Source organism: Poecilia latipinna, unplaced genomic scaffold (genome assembly GCF_001443285.1).
Source record: "Poecilia latipinna isolate Pla-1442-1.1 unplaced genomic scaffold, P_latipinna-1.0 Scaffold22, whole genome shotgun sequence".
Lineage (NCBI taxonomy): Eukaryota > Metazoa > Chordata > Actinopteri > Cyprinodontiformes > Poeciliidae > Poecilia > Poecilia latipinna.
In genome coordinates, this window is record NW_015112638.1 from 469,146 (window position 1) to 484,209 (window position 15,064).

At 38.0% G+C, this 15,064-nt stretch overlaps 1 protein-coding gene across 2 annotated transcripts in view; it reads left to right on the top strand.

Moving 5' to 3' along the window:
- kcnh4b (potassium voltage-gated channel, subfamily H (eag-related), member 4b) overlaps positions 1 to 15,064 on the top strand; it is a 53,854-nt gene that overhangs the window by 15,279 nt on the left and 23,511 nt on the right. For both annotated transcript variants that reach the window (XM_015036276.1, XM_015036269.1), the window contains exons 2-7: positions 75 to 308; positions 3,810 to 3,941; positions 4,146 to 4,273; positions 13,118 to 13,358; positions 13,880 to 14,037; positions 14,139 to 14,340. In XM_015036276.1, the coding sequence (XP_014891762.1) occupies positions 75 to 308; positions 3,810 to 3,941; positions 4,146 to 4,273; positions 13,118 to 13,358; positions 13,880 to 14,037; positions 14,139 to 14,340 (1,095 nt within the window). The remainder of the gene's footprint in view (positions 1 to 74; positions 309 to 3,809; positions 3,942 to 4,145; positions 4,274 to 13,117; positions 13,359 to 13,879; positions 14,038 to 14,138; positions 14,341 to 15,064) is intronic.

Sequence of the window (15,064 nt, forward strand, 5' to 3'; positions counted from 1 at the left end):
AACTGACACCAGTCGAACATAAAGAAATGTTTTCTCTTCTTACTCCTCCTTACTTTCTCATGTTCCCTTCACAGACAGTAATTTCTTGTTGGGTAATGCCCAGGGCCACCGCGGCTACCCTATCGTTTACTGCTCTGATGGCTTCTGTGAGCTGACGGGCTTCACTCGCACCGAGGTGATGCAGAAGAACTGCACCTGTCGCTTCCTGCACGGCGCTGACACCTGCGAACATGTGGCCCAGCAGATAGAGAAGGCTCTGGAGGGACGGGAAGAGTACCAGACTGAAGTCCACTTCTACAAAAAGAACGGTGAGTGCTTAGAAACAGGATAAAGAGATGCAGATTTTTAAATTCTGCATGGAGACAGACTTCATTGGGATCTACATGGTTGTTGGTCTATTTCAGAAACTGCTCAAATACTGGGATTTTCACACAGAACCTTCTCTAGAGTTTAGAGGGAATGGTCTGAAAAAGAGAAAATATCCAGTGAGTGGCAGTTCTGTGGGCACAAACGCCTTGTTGATGCCAGAGGTCAGAGGAGAATGGCCAGACTGGTTTGAGCTGAATGAACGGCAACAGTAACTCAAATAAACACTCGTTACAACCGAGGCACGCAGAAGAGCATCTCTGAACCCACAATACGTCAAACCTTGAGGCAGCTGGGCTACAGCAGCAGAAGACCACACCGGGTGCCACTCATGTCAGCTAAGAACAGGAAACTGAGGCTACGGTTTGCACAGAGTCACCAAAATTGGACAATAGAATATTGGAAAAACGTTGCCTGGTCTGATGAGTCTCGATTTCTGCTGCGACATTCGGATAGTTGGGTCAGAATTTGGCGTCAACAAGAAGAAAGCTTGGATCTATCCTGCTTTCTATCAATGGTGTAGGGGAGATTTTCCTGGCACACTTTGGGCCCATCCGTACCAACCGAGCATCGTGTCAACGCCACAGCCTACCTGAGTATTGTTGCTGACCATATCCATCCCTTTATGCCAAAGTGTACCCATCTTCTGATGGCTACTTCCAGCAGGATAAGGCGACATGTCATAAAGAGAAAATCATCTCAGAGTTCACTGGACTCGACTGGCCTCCACAGTCTCCAGATCTCGATCTAATAGAAAACCTTTAGGATGCGGTGGAACGGGAGAATCGCATCATGGATGTGCAGCCAACAAATCTGCAGCAACTACGTGATGCTATCATGTCGATATGGACCAGACTCTCTGAGGAATGTGTCCAGTACCTTGTTGAATCTCTGCCACGAAGGATTAAGGCAGTTCTGAAGGCAAAAGGGGGTACAACCCGGTTCTAGCAAGGTAGCCGTTGAGTGTACTAAAGCTGTTTATCAGCTTAGTTTAGATCAATATGATAGAAAAGATTTTATAAAAATATGGCAACTTGGAAGCAAAATATAAAGAAATTAATTCAATGTTTTTAAGCTAAATTTCAAACAGGTATCGTCTCCATCATCGTTTCTCTAACTGCCCTGTTCAGGCATGATTCATTTTTGCTCTCTGCATCATGAAGAGGACATTTATTTTTAGACAAGACCGTTTTAACGGTTTGTTTGAATTATGAATGCAGGATCTCTTAACAGTGATCCTTTGGAGAGAATATCCATAATTATCAGCACAAAACAATCAGATGATGGAGAAAATGAGAATCAGATTCTTATTAGCAACTGGAAGAAGTGCTGAAGGGAATTAAAGATCTCGTATAAATAAGAGTTTCCACTTGTTTTCCTCCTGCTGATCAAGCTTTTTGACTACAGAACAAAGGCTTTCTGTTATGTCTTGATCTGAACTCCATTCCTGCTGAGATTTTGCTAATCCTTTGGGAAGTCTTGAGCTGAAAACATGGTGTCATGCATGAGCAGAGAGCATATACCATAGTCGTGTTAAGCCTCAATGAGTGGCACACAGGATTATACATGTTCAACAGAAACCTGCTGCCTCAAAATGTGAGGCGCGCTAATGGGTTGCAAAATATCCACTGTAGCTAAGTGCCTTCTCTTCTAATCTTCTAAAAGTCCTTAAAATAATTTAAACCAACCATTAAAGCGTTCTTGTTGGAGAATGGAGAAGGAGAGCAGATCAAAGACAGCAGAGCAGATGTTTGTGACGCTCGCTGTGTGCTGCAGACTGACAGATCTTCATTTTTTGCACAAACACAGCAATCTATAGTGTTTTCTTACACATAAACTCACCAGAAGCACTACAGGAGATATAAAACATCTGCGTTGCAGCAGAGCATCATTTCTCCACATTAATGACCAAACTGGATCCTGGTGACGTCTTGGATCTTTAGGAACTCCTTCCCTCTGTGAACCTGTTAATTCGGCCACTTTGTGCCTGATTCTTTAAAACAGGGGAGCCAAACTCAGTTTCATTTTGGGCCATATAAAAAATCTGAATGCTCTTAAAGGGCCAGTTCTTCCAGAATGTATTGATAAAACTCATTTAGCTATTAAAATATTAATAAATAGCTGTCCCACCAGGATTTTGTGATTGTTTTTGTGGCTTTTTATAATCAAAATCACATATTTTGTGATGCAAAGTTAAAAATATTTATAAGAAATTTTTATTTGCACTAATGAAGCCTTGGCGTAAATTCAAACTGGAAGACTCTTCAGCCTCACCTACATCATCCAATCACCGCATCATCTGCCGTCAGCCTATCAGCATCGGACAATGCCCCGTCTTCCCAATCACCAATCAAGCTCCCGCTTTAAAGGACCTTCATCCATGGCGGCATCCGGTCTCCAGCTGAGCTCTGCCACCAGTGTACGGGCCCGGGGGAGGGGTTGGGAAGACATCCCTAATCAGCATCCAAGCTCATTGCATTTCACAACACAATGTCTTCCAATGTCAGAGCGTCAAAGAACTTTAATTCATTCATGTCAATAAACCCTTTTAATCGCTGTCTTACTCCGTCTCTCCAGATTATAAATATATGATGTTAAATGTGACATTTTATCATTTGCTATAACTTGATGTCATGTAATGCTGGGGCAGCAGTCAATTAGACCCAATGTTTGTGACCAATTTTGAGAAACTTATTCAAGTAAAAAAAGCTCAGGTGTACTGCTATGAGTTAGATTACTCAATCAATCATTAACTTACTGTAAGTATAAAGAGGCCTTTTTGTCATAGATGTTCTGATTTTAGAAATGGAAACAAAAATTCATTATATACCGCATTTTCCGGACTATAGAGCGCACCTAACTAGAAGCCGCACATACAAATTAAAAAAATAAATAAAAAATATAAAAATAAATAAAATTAATGGAAACGTACATATAAGCCACTGGTATCTCCGCCGCTGTCAGTTCTCCATAAGGACCCAGTAGAGGGCAGCGTCCTAATAAACCTGCTGGATATATTAAGGACGCAGCCCTCCGTCTCCAAAGCCGAGCCATGGTTTCGTTCACGCTGAGTTTACTATTTCCCTCCTGTACTGTCAGATCGATAGCCCTCAACTTAAAAGCTGCATCATATGAGTTTGAAGAAATTTCTCCGTCGTACCTGCTGCTAGCATGTGCTTGTTCTAAATTAAAATTAGCACTTTCTTCTTTGATTTCCAATTTTGACTTCCAATGATTCACTTCTTGCTAAAGAGCCCCCTGGTGGTTGAAGAAAAATCCACAGCATGGTTCAAAACGTAGGAAAAAAGTAGCGGCTTATAGTCCGAAAAATACGGTACTACATTTAAGAGCTCCTTATTCTTAACTAATGAAGAGTTCCCTTTTGTTGGCCAACTTGGGAAAACAAATACTTGCACTAAATGAATTTTTCTGATTTGCTTTAGGTGTGGCCTTCTGGTGTCTGCTGGATATTGTGCCCATAAAAAACGAAAAGGGCGAAATGGTTCTCTTCCTCTTCTCATTCAAGGACATCACTGAGAGCTATGGGAAGGGGCATCACAGCAGCAAGAGGGGTGGTAAGATAAAAAAATAATAATAATTCAATTAACCACCTGCTTTTATTTTATCACACATTGTACTTCAAATCCTTCCACTGTTTCCTAACAGGGATTTGACTGAAAGTCAAACAAATCCCAAAGGCTTTATTTGTGAGCAACAGCAGGAAAAATCTAAAATGTAATTCTCATCATAGATTTAATTTTTATTTCCAACTCTTTCAGAAGACAACAGGTACAGGAGGAAGAGCAGCTCTCACTTCCGCGAGGCCAGGAAACACGGACGCACCATGTTGTACCAGCTGACCAGCCGATTCTCCAGAGGAGGCAAGAGAGACGTCAACCTGAGCGGAGTGAGTTTACTTACTCAGGCTTACAGATTTATTACTCTGTTGATCTGCACAGACTTTTTAAAATAAGAAAAAAAAAAAATTTTTACCAAGGAGTTGTGGCAGTGAATAAATCTAACCTCACAAACACATAAACTGTCATCTGCAAAGAACTTTTTGCATAAAAAACTGCAGTTTTGATTCCAACTGTGAATATTTTCCCATTGAAATTGTGAAATCAAATTAAGATTTTAGTTAAAATTTAGTTACATTTCTCAGTACCTGCTGCAAAAGGAAGATTATTATTACAAATCATTTTCATTCACTTTAGATCCAACTGAGAATTTAAAAATGTTTGAGCTAAAATGACCGGCCTGCAATGCGGATTTATCCTTTAAATGCCTCAGGCACAGAAAATGAAACGTATGAAATGTGAAGTTTTTGAAGCTGTTTTACAAAACAGGCGGCAGCCGAAGTCTACAAGGAGACCTTGTGTGATAAAGATGTGCTCATTTTTAAGCAGTTTTCAGGACAAAAGACAGAGTTTTTCTCTCTGAGCACCATTTTCAGACAATCCAATATACTCTGTGCTTCACAAAAGAGCGCAAAGTAATTAAAAGTCTTTTGGACCAAACAAAAACAGGAATGTAACTAATTTTGGTAGTCAGTATTTGAATATTGGATAAAATGGGAACAAAGTGTTATAGGGAGATTATTTTACCTGTTAAATATAAGAAGAACATTTTATAATTTTAGCAGAGACCAAGGTTTGTTCAGCTCCGATCGATTTCCGGATGAAATATTCAACTAAATGATGAATAATCAAGATTATTTTTTATTTGTGCTAGTGTAATTTCTAAATCCAGAGATGTATTAAATATCACAAAGTAGGCATTTATTTATGAATCAGTTTCTTCTGGGTTAATCCACTGCTAATTCAAAAAATATAATTAATCTCAAACATAGATTATTTTGTGGTGTTGATGCTGACAATCAAAATCTGATTTTTTTTGTCTTTGTGCATGAATAAAACAACAAAATTTAAAGAAATAGCAACTCTCATAGAAACACAGAACAAGAATAAATAAATAATAGATAAATAAATAAATACATAAATAAATAAATTGATATGTAGAGATACATAGATAAAAATAAAATAAATAAATACATAAATAATGAATATACATAGAGATAAATACATAAATAATAGACATATGGAGGTAAATAAATAAATACATCTAAATAAAATAAATAGATAAATATAGTTAGATAAATAAAAAGCTATATAAATAAAAAATTAATAGATAAATGAAAAATAAGTAGATAAATAAATAAATATGAGGTTTTAGATGGATTATCTGTTTACCTTTTTTAATTTTTTTCTTTTTGTTTCTTTTGCTTTTGTTTTTTAAAGCTAAAGTTTTCAGCAGTTTATATACTTAAACTTTAAGGGTCTAGTTTTTTATTTAAATCTCCCCTTCACAGTTAGAGATGGGATTTAAATATATTTGTCTAATTAAGGTGTGTTTAAACGTCACAGACAAAATCAAACAAGTATTTCAAAGCAAAAACATAAAAAACAGACATAATGCTGGAAAACTGAAAATGTGTTATATCTGCGTTACTTTATTTAGTTAAAAGTCTGTTTGGAAAGCAAAGTCTTTCTAAAATAAAATTATAAAGACTAAAAACTAATTTAGTTGCTTGTATCCAGGATTTTATTCTTTGGGTTGTGATTAAAAAGAGAATGGGTCCTCATATCAAACCTTGAGGTACCCCAAATGTCTGCTGGGTAAAATCCACTCAGAATCTGATTTGTAAGTTAAACGCCCAACAATCTAACACAAAATGTGAATAAACTTCCAAGCATCATGCATGCAGAACCACCATCTGTTTCAACAGTATTTGGAAAAACAGTCACAACAGCCAGAAGATGAGATTTGCCCCGCATTTCCTTGAAGAGAGAACATCTGCTTACTCTGAGATTCACAACGTTTTTATTTTCAGATTTTATTCCAGCACTCTTACACCCTTTATATATTTTTATGCGATGCAATCCAGGGGTAATGTGTTCATAACCTGCTCTCAGCTGTCTCTTAATCTCACTTTTGCTCTCCAATTTATTCTTTCCCACAGCATTTATTATATTTTAAAAACTTCCACGGGGGTAGTAGTTATATTTTTCCAAGCTATTTAATGCAAATTACAACTTTATGAGCAACAGAAGGGTGGCAGAGAAACAACAAACACCTCAGGTGGTGATTTAACCTAAAGAAAATATAAATCACACAGCAGCAGCAGAAAATACAGAATAACAAAGAAGTCGTCAAATTATAGTATTTAAGATACTGCATGTCGCTCACTGCAAATAAAATCAGGACATTTGAATAAAAATTTTTTAGGAAAACAGTGGTTTTATAAACTAAAATATATCAAACAATGGGGGAAACTGGAAGGCTTTTGTTATTTTCAACGACTGCTTGTTTTGCTTGTTTAAATTAAAAACGTCACTTTAAAGTGAAAGAAAATAGTGGTTATGCCTAATTTAGCTGTTTGCTGGTTATTTCTATATAATAGTAGGAAAAATTTATATTTATATATGGCTGTTGTTCAAAACAGGTTGCATAATTATTTATAAATGTTTGGTTAAAACATCCTGCGAACATTTAATCAGATCTTTTTTTTTCTGCTGTTTTTCAGGTTATTCAGGCCATTTGTTATGGGGGGATTTTTCTGAGTGCACATTTTCAGTCTGAAAGCAGGATTTCACGTCTTTCTTCTCAAAACTTGTAATGCTTTCACACAAAACTTCTGCTCTCTCTCAAATATTCACTCCTTTCTCAAACCTTTCTCCTCAAGCTCAAAACTTGTCTGCTTGGAACAAAAAAGTACCGTCGCCTGGCAACCGCTCAGCCAATAGAATGAAAGTGTTACACTGGGTGCGTTTGTTTCCTTCTAGTGGGCGTGCCTGTGAGGCTACTATCGACAGTTATTCCCCCATAGTTTAACTCTGTACATTATCTAGTTTCCTTCTTCCTAACCAGTTCAACATAAACCTCTACCTGTTTATTTTTTGTTCCTCTCGCTTGGTTTCTCTCTGCTCCATGTTTGAATGTAATTGGATGTTTCTCTGGATTGATTTTGGCTCCTAGCCCCGCAGCATCTTTATTTTTAAGATTCATTAAGGTTCCCTTTATTTCACCCCCTGCCTGCATGCTCTGTGTGTTTAGGTTTAAATCACGCTCCTCCTGGCAGGATATTGAGTTGTGTGTATCTGCTACTGAAGGCGATCTTGTTGGTAAAGGAAATCTCTGATTTTTCCTTTTATCTGCCATGCTTATTTTCCCCTGCTGCTACATTTCTCTTCCTCTGCTAAGCTACGCTTTCCATCTGTCAAACTAACCTAATAACTTTCTTGCCTCATCCCTCTGGATCTTTTCTTCCTCCAAATATTTACTGCAACTCATCTACCTATTTTTTTTTTCCTTTTTCTCTTTTATCACAATCAAAACACTTTGTGTTAAATACTTTTGCTCATCTGCTAGGAACTTCAGTTGCCATTTGGTTTCCTTTCAGCTGAGTATTTACAACAGTCCAAGATAACATGGTTTACAGTTTCTACACTTGGACAAAAGTCATAACGTCCAGTGTCATTTTTCCCTTTAATATTCTTAATTTTGCTAATATAGATTTGTCCCTCTTATTCTCGCCACAATGCAAATTGTGTTTTTGTAATGCAAAAAGAAAGAAAATGTGATTCTTTTTTAAAAATTTTATAAAATGCAGAATAGCCGTGCATAAAATGTGTTAGTCTTGCTAGCAGGAAGCAGAGCATGCTAACACACATTGGGACTCAATAATTTCCATTGGCCTGATTTATCGTTTATCTGCTTTTTTCTCTTTCTTCCAAAAACTGGATGATAAAAGTTTTCAGTATGGTGCTTTGGTCTCAACTAGCTCTTTTTTTTTTAGGAAAATGTTGTTTACAAAGACTTAAAAATTAATTTTATTTGTTGTTTTATTTATTTATTTATTTTGGATATTTAAAATATCCTCCAGATTCTGTGTTAAATGTTCACTAGAATTTAAAGTTTGCTGATCTTTGAGAATGTGTTCTTGCATTATTATTTTGCCATTACTGTTATATTACTTAGAAATGGTCTCAAAACAACAATATTATCGTTTATCGCAATAAGTTCTGGAACAATTTTCATCCAGCAAAATTTGTTACCGTGACAGGCCTACAAATAACTATTAAATGCACATCTGTAAAACCAGTTGAAAACGTCCTCAGGGCTAAACTCACACGAGGCTTTTTTTTTTTCCTTGGGGTGATTTTTGACCCTCTTTCTCATAACACCCTGGGCAACTCCCCATAGTACATACATTTACCTTTACCATAAAGTTGTGCAAACTAATTAATTACGAAGAAAATACATTTGAAAAAAATCTCATGTTTCTCGAAGAATAGTTTTTGCGCTGGGATGAGGTGGTTGGTGTTTTTGGCAAAACTGCAATGGAAACTTTTTTTTTTTTGCATCACACGAGTTGTGATGTTAAAAGTGGAGGAAAAGATGAAGAAGATGGCTTATTCACATGTAATTTTAACTGTTTCTTATTTCATATAAACACAGTAATTGCAACATTATATTTTTTTTCCTTCTTCACATTAGTGAAATATTGACAAAGTTTGCAATGGACAGTTGAAGTCCAGCTCTCCAAGGTCAGCCTTCTACAACTTTTTAAATATATCTCTGCTTTAGTACACCTGAATCACATAATTAGGTCATTAGCATCAATCTGCCACACCTGACTGCACACAGAGAAGGTAATTCAGTGAATTTGATTCAGGTGTGCTGGACCGGGAACTCATCTAAGAGATGGAGAGTTTGATACCCCTGGTCTGTGTTGCACCAGAGAGTATTTTTATATCCTGGCAATGCTGAATCATTCCAATCCTTCCAAGACTATCTTATAAATAATATATATTTTTGCTCCTTGAGTCTCAAAAGGCGAGGAAAAAACCATTTAGGAATACTCATAGTCACGCTCACGCATCCTTAAGCGGTGCTAAAGCCGTTAACAGATCAACAGAAAGAGAAGCTGAGGTGTGAAGCTAATTTACAAATAGAAATCCTTCCTGTTCTGTCACATAACCTTTACAAAAAATGTTCAGCACTTTTTCTTTCGATGAAACCTGCTTACCAAGGTGCTGACATGTGCTTTTTTTTTGTTTCTGTTTGAATGCTGTCAGCCTGTGAGTTATCAGCAGCTGTAACCGAGCCATTTCTCACTGACAAGGAACTCTGTGGGATTTCATGCTTTTCTGTTAACCAGGAGAAAAGGACTGACTTGTAGAAACGTTCCCCTTGCAGTTGTCCTCATCAAAGATCGCATTTTTGTCCTCAGTAAATACCTTAGCACACATGAAATGGAGCTGAATCGCAAAGCTTTAGGCAGCAGGTCGGATTTATAACTGACATGCATTATTGCATGTCCCGGCAGTGGAAGACAGTGGAGCGTTTCACCTCTTCACTGCATTTCTTATTTTAGAAGAAAGGGAGAACGATGTGGAGGTTACTGAAATAGAATCAGTCAATTTTTCTCCAAACCACCTCAGCAGCTTCTAGGTTAAGATTTCATCTCCCCGTTTCGCTGTTACTCAACTCGAGTGTCCAGAAGTGGAGACATTCTTGTCTAGATAGCTTTTTATTTATTTATTTTTGTTGTTCGCTCTCCACACTTTCAAGGCTGTCACCTTTTCTTTCTCCCAGCTAAACTTGGTCAGCTCTATTATCTGAAAAGTTCCCAGGCCTGTAGCAAAATTTAAAATGCTTGAGTCTTTTTTGTTACTGTCTCCTGACCTTTACATGTGTACATTGCAGATGTGGGTAGAGTATCCAAAAATTGTACTCGAGTAAAAGTAGCACTACTTCAACTCAAGTAAAAAGTAGCAGTCTAAGAAATTACTCAAGTAGGAGTAAAAACGTATGTGGTAAAAAGTCTACTCAAGTTCTTAATAACTGATCAAATTATAAATTATTTGATATATAAAAATTGCATAATCAGATGGACCAAAATATAAAGTGGGAATTTTGAATGTAAATGACAATAATTCTTATAACAAAAACAAAAATCAGGCAAAAACTTATTTTTTTCCAAATCACTTTCTTTCAACAAAAAACTTTAACAAAAACTGTAAGTGTGTTTGGTGAATTTTTGGTTGTAACATGTTTGTTTTTCATAAGAAAATCCAGAAATTTTGCTCAAGTAAGAGTAGAAATGCTTCATAATAAAACTACTCAAGTAAGTGTAATTGAGTGAATGTAACTAGATACGAACCAGCTCTGGTTTATTGAGATAATTCTGATCCAGTGCAACTTCTCTGCACATTTTGGATTTAATAAGGATGTAAACAAGAAGACCCTACAAGAACACAGATTTAAGAAATTTACTATAATTCATGACGGGCGGGGATTGTTTGTCTATTGGATTACACAAGATATTTGTCCATATGTCATTTTAAAGTTTGAAAATATTTATTCTGATGTCATTTTTTGCATCACAAAAACCTTCCATTTTAGCATGGGTACATTTGAGACTTTTCTCTCCTTTCCCCAAAAATGATTCCCTTCCTCCGAACTAAACTCTGCCATCTGACACTTGGCGGGATAAAGCTCAGCCGTGTATGAAATGATCAAGCCCTTTAATTGTAATAAGTTTCCTCTTGACTGACCACAGTCCTTTTTCTGTCATTTTATGGCGTTTCAGCGCAGACTTTTAAGGGGCTTATCACCGTCTGTATGGATGGCTGTCTCTCAGAGATTACTCCTGACATCACTGTTCGTTTTCACTTCAGTTGCTGCTTTACTCAACAATCGGCAGTCAGTGCACAGGAGAGGGTGTTGACATTTAAATGGTCGGTTTCTGCAAAATGTTGGCACTGCAGTGTCCATCTGATTATCATTAATAGTTGCAGCCCTCCCCCTTGTGACCATCTGGATGTTAAGTTATTCATTTATGCAGCTTGTCAAGGGTTCTGTCTGCGTTTTGTATAATTAACAAATTAAGCTTAAAATTCAAGTAGCTAATATAGTATTAGATATTTACCTTCACCAAACAAGCCTCATTGTTATCCACTTCAACAGAAACAGCTTTAGTTGTGTGGTTCTACACTTCACTTCAAGGATTTTACTTTAGTTAGACCAATTATTAAATCTGAAGGAGGTCTTCAGAGAGAGCACTGCTACAAGAACCTACAAGCAACAGTTAGCTAACATGTTCTGTTTTTCTTTATAAGCGTAAGTTAACATTTTGTTCATTGACCTGTTGTGGTGTGCTATGTTGAAATAGTGGAATAAGCAGGCATCACACGTAGCTCATCTTCAGTTCTCTCTTTACTCTCTTCTTCTTCTTCTTCTTCTTCATACCACATCTTATCTTATACATAGTCAGAGCTCCCCCTGCTGTCCTTTTCATGCAATAACAAGACATAACATTTTCCCTTTTCCTGAAGCAATTACTTACATGTAACATTTGCACTGTATAACTGACAGCAGGAAACTAAGTTTGTAAAATTACCATTTCAGTAAGCCAACAGTAATATGGAAAGTTTAGCGGAAGTTAACATTTTGTTTATTGACCCTTTGCAAGTACGTCACTTAATCATTAGAGGCGCCATGATGGACGTTGGAAGTGAGAGACGGAAGTGTTGAAATTGTTTTCCCAAGTTGTTTTTGACAGTTTATTCGTGGCTTCTACTCATTCGAGTCAAGCTAATTTGTCTGTGAACGTAACACACCTGGTTGGTGCTCATACGCGGCGGAAACCGACCCATACCTTCTTCCTCCTGACGTGTGGATTAAAAATTACAGACTTTTCCTGAATTCACGCCACATGATTTATGTCACTATGTCATAAATGGCGTTTTCCCTTAAACCGGAGCAGCATTAAAAACGTACAAAAGACGAGATGCTAACCAGTTTTTCCATACATGCTAGGCTACATCACGGCGCGGCATTGTTTCTATGGTTACTAGCGGTTAGACGCGGATGAACGTTAGTTTTTTTTTTAGCTTTTAAAAATTGTTCACTTCTAATCCGCGGTTACACCGAGGCCCGACAGTCATTATGATTGACGGCTGCTTTCCAGTCTGGTTAGCATCCTTGTCTGTTTGTACAGCCGACCGCCCAGCACCCTGTGACCACTTTTAAATCAACTAAAAAGCCACAGTTGCCTAATAATGCTACTGTAGCTACTGTGAAGCTGCAATGCAGCTTGATTTATTTTAGAAATCTTTAAATGAATCAATGCTGAACCCATCAGCGCTCCAAACTGTCTAGAGCCGGCTCTCCTAGATGCTGTAGGTGCAGCTACATCTTCATTAAATGCCAGAGCTCCCAGTAACCAATCTACCGCCTCTTTGCTCTTCAGATAGGTGACAAGCAGAGAGAGGCATGCTCCAGTCTGAGAAAGCAATACTGTAAATGAGTCAAGTAATATCAACAGTGTTTACACTGAAATGAGAACGCTTGACAGGGAAAATATGGGTTTTATCCAGACTAGATGGATTCTTTGGGGTTATTTGTCCCAGAGGAAATTTAAATCCAGTTTGCTTCGTAAAGGAAGAAGCAGCGGTGATTATTAAAAGCTGTCATTTGAAGCTTCACTGGAAAGCAGAGGATGAGTTGAACTTTTACATAATAAGAACTTTAAGCAAGAACACAATCTGTAAACACTGGCCAAAAAAAAAAAATTAAACATAATTAGTTTTCCTATCATCCTATCAATCTTTAATTTTTCAACCCCGTACCTTTACATGCTGCAGTACAAACAGTTTAAAAGTGGTGTACTCCTGCTGCCATACAGACAATGGTGGACAAGCCTTCAGTGCCAGAGTACAAGGTGGCGGCGGTGCAGAAGTCGCGCTTCATCCTGCTCCACTACAGCGTATCCAAGGCGCTGTGGGACTGGCTCATCCTGCTGGCTACCTTCTACGTGGCCGTCACCGTACCCTACAACGTCAGCTTCTCCCCACACGACGACTCCATCCCTGCTTCCCGCTCCACCATCGTCAGTGACATCTTAGTGGAAATGCTGTTCATTACTGGTAAGAGCTGGAAAACGGTGATTAGAAAGTTGGAGAATTTCAGGATTTGTTTAAGTTCAAATTTTTTTGTATAATTTCTAAAAAGAAGAGGTTCTGAAAACCATAAGATCCAATATTTTTATCATGAAAAATGATTTTCCAACTCTCTAATTGTACATTTAGTCTGTACAATTTGACATGAATGTAATTTTTAGTTTTTGAGTATAACACAGGGTTCAAGCATTAAAATCTTGAAAGAACTGCTTCACCTAAAGAAAATTAAAGTTTTATAATTGTTTGGCAAGAGTCCAGACAAAAAACTTGCAGGATTACCTGGAGCAGAGGTTGTGCTAACAGAATATTTTCCATATTTGACTGGTTATTTCTTAAACGACAGGGTTTAAATTCACATTATATCCCAGCTGTTGCTCTTTCTTTGACTGGACCAAACCCCATCCACAACTGCATCTTGATTTTCTATTAATGTTTTAAGAATCACCATGACATGGCTGTCAGTTTTTGGGGTGATTTTATAATTCCAGACATTATCCTGAACTTTCGTACCACCTATGTGAGCCAGTCAGGTCAGGTGGTGTACGAGTCTCGTTCCATTTGCATTCACTATGCCACCACTTGGTTCTTTGTGGACTTGGTGGCCGCCTTGCCCTTTGACCTACTCTATGCCTTCAACATCACAGTGGTGAGTACAACCACATTTTTGCAGACCTACAGTTAATCCGTGCCAATCAAGTGGTATAATCAAGAGGAACTGACGTTTTCAAATTGCCGTTCTCTGTTTAGACCTCTTTAGTGCACCTCCTGAAGACGGTCCGTCTTCTGCGTCTCCTTCGGCTTCTTCAGAAGCTCGACCGTTACTCTCAGTACAGCGCCATGGTGCTGACCTTACTGATGTCTGTTTTTGCCCTGCTGGCGCACTGGATGGCCTGCATCTGGTACATGATCGGCCGCAAGGAAATAGAAACCAGTGAAACCTGGGACATAGGTGAGTCTTAAGTAATTTTTATTCCAGGATTAGAGGACTAATGTCTCAGCAAGAGAAACTCATCCATGTGTTCATCTTTAGTCACATTGATTATTGCAACAGTAATCTGCCTAAAAAAAATCAATCCTCCAGCTGCAGCTAATCCAGAACGCTGCTGCTGGCGTTCTGACTAAAACCAGGAAGGTACAGAACATCACCCCAGATCTAAAGTCCTTACACTGGCTCCATGTAGCTCAGGGATAAATACTGCTGTTAGTTTATAAATCACTGAACGGCTTCTTATTATTACCAAAAGAAATATGAGTCAATATCTGTTTTGTCTTCACTATGCTAATACTGTATTTTTCGGTCTATAAGCTGCTACTTTTTCCCCCACGCTTTGAACCACGCGGTTTTTCTGTGGGTTTTTTCCTCAACCACCAGGGGGCGCTTTAGCAGGAAGTGAATCATTAGAAGTCAAAATTGGAAATCAAAGAACATGCTAATTTTCATTTAGAACAAGCACATGCTAGCAGCAGTCACGACGGAGAAATGTTTTCAAACTCATATGATGCAGCTTCTAAGTTGAGGAGTATCGATCTGGCAGTACAGGAGGGAAATAGAGGCGCTGCACGTAAACTCGGCGTGAACGAGTCTATGGTTCAGCGTTGGATACACAGGGCTGTGTAAATCTGCTAGATTTATTAAGGACACAGCCCTCTGCTGCGTCTTTGTGGAAAACCGA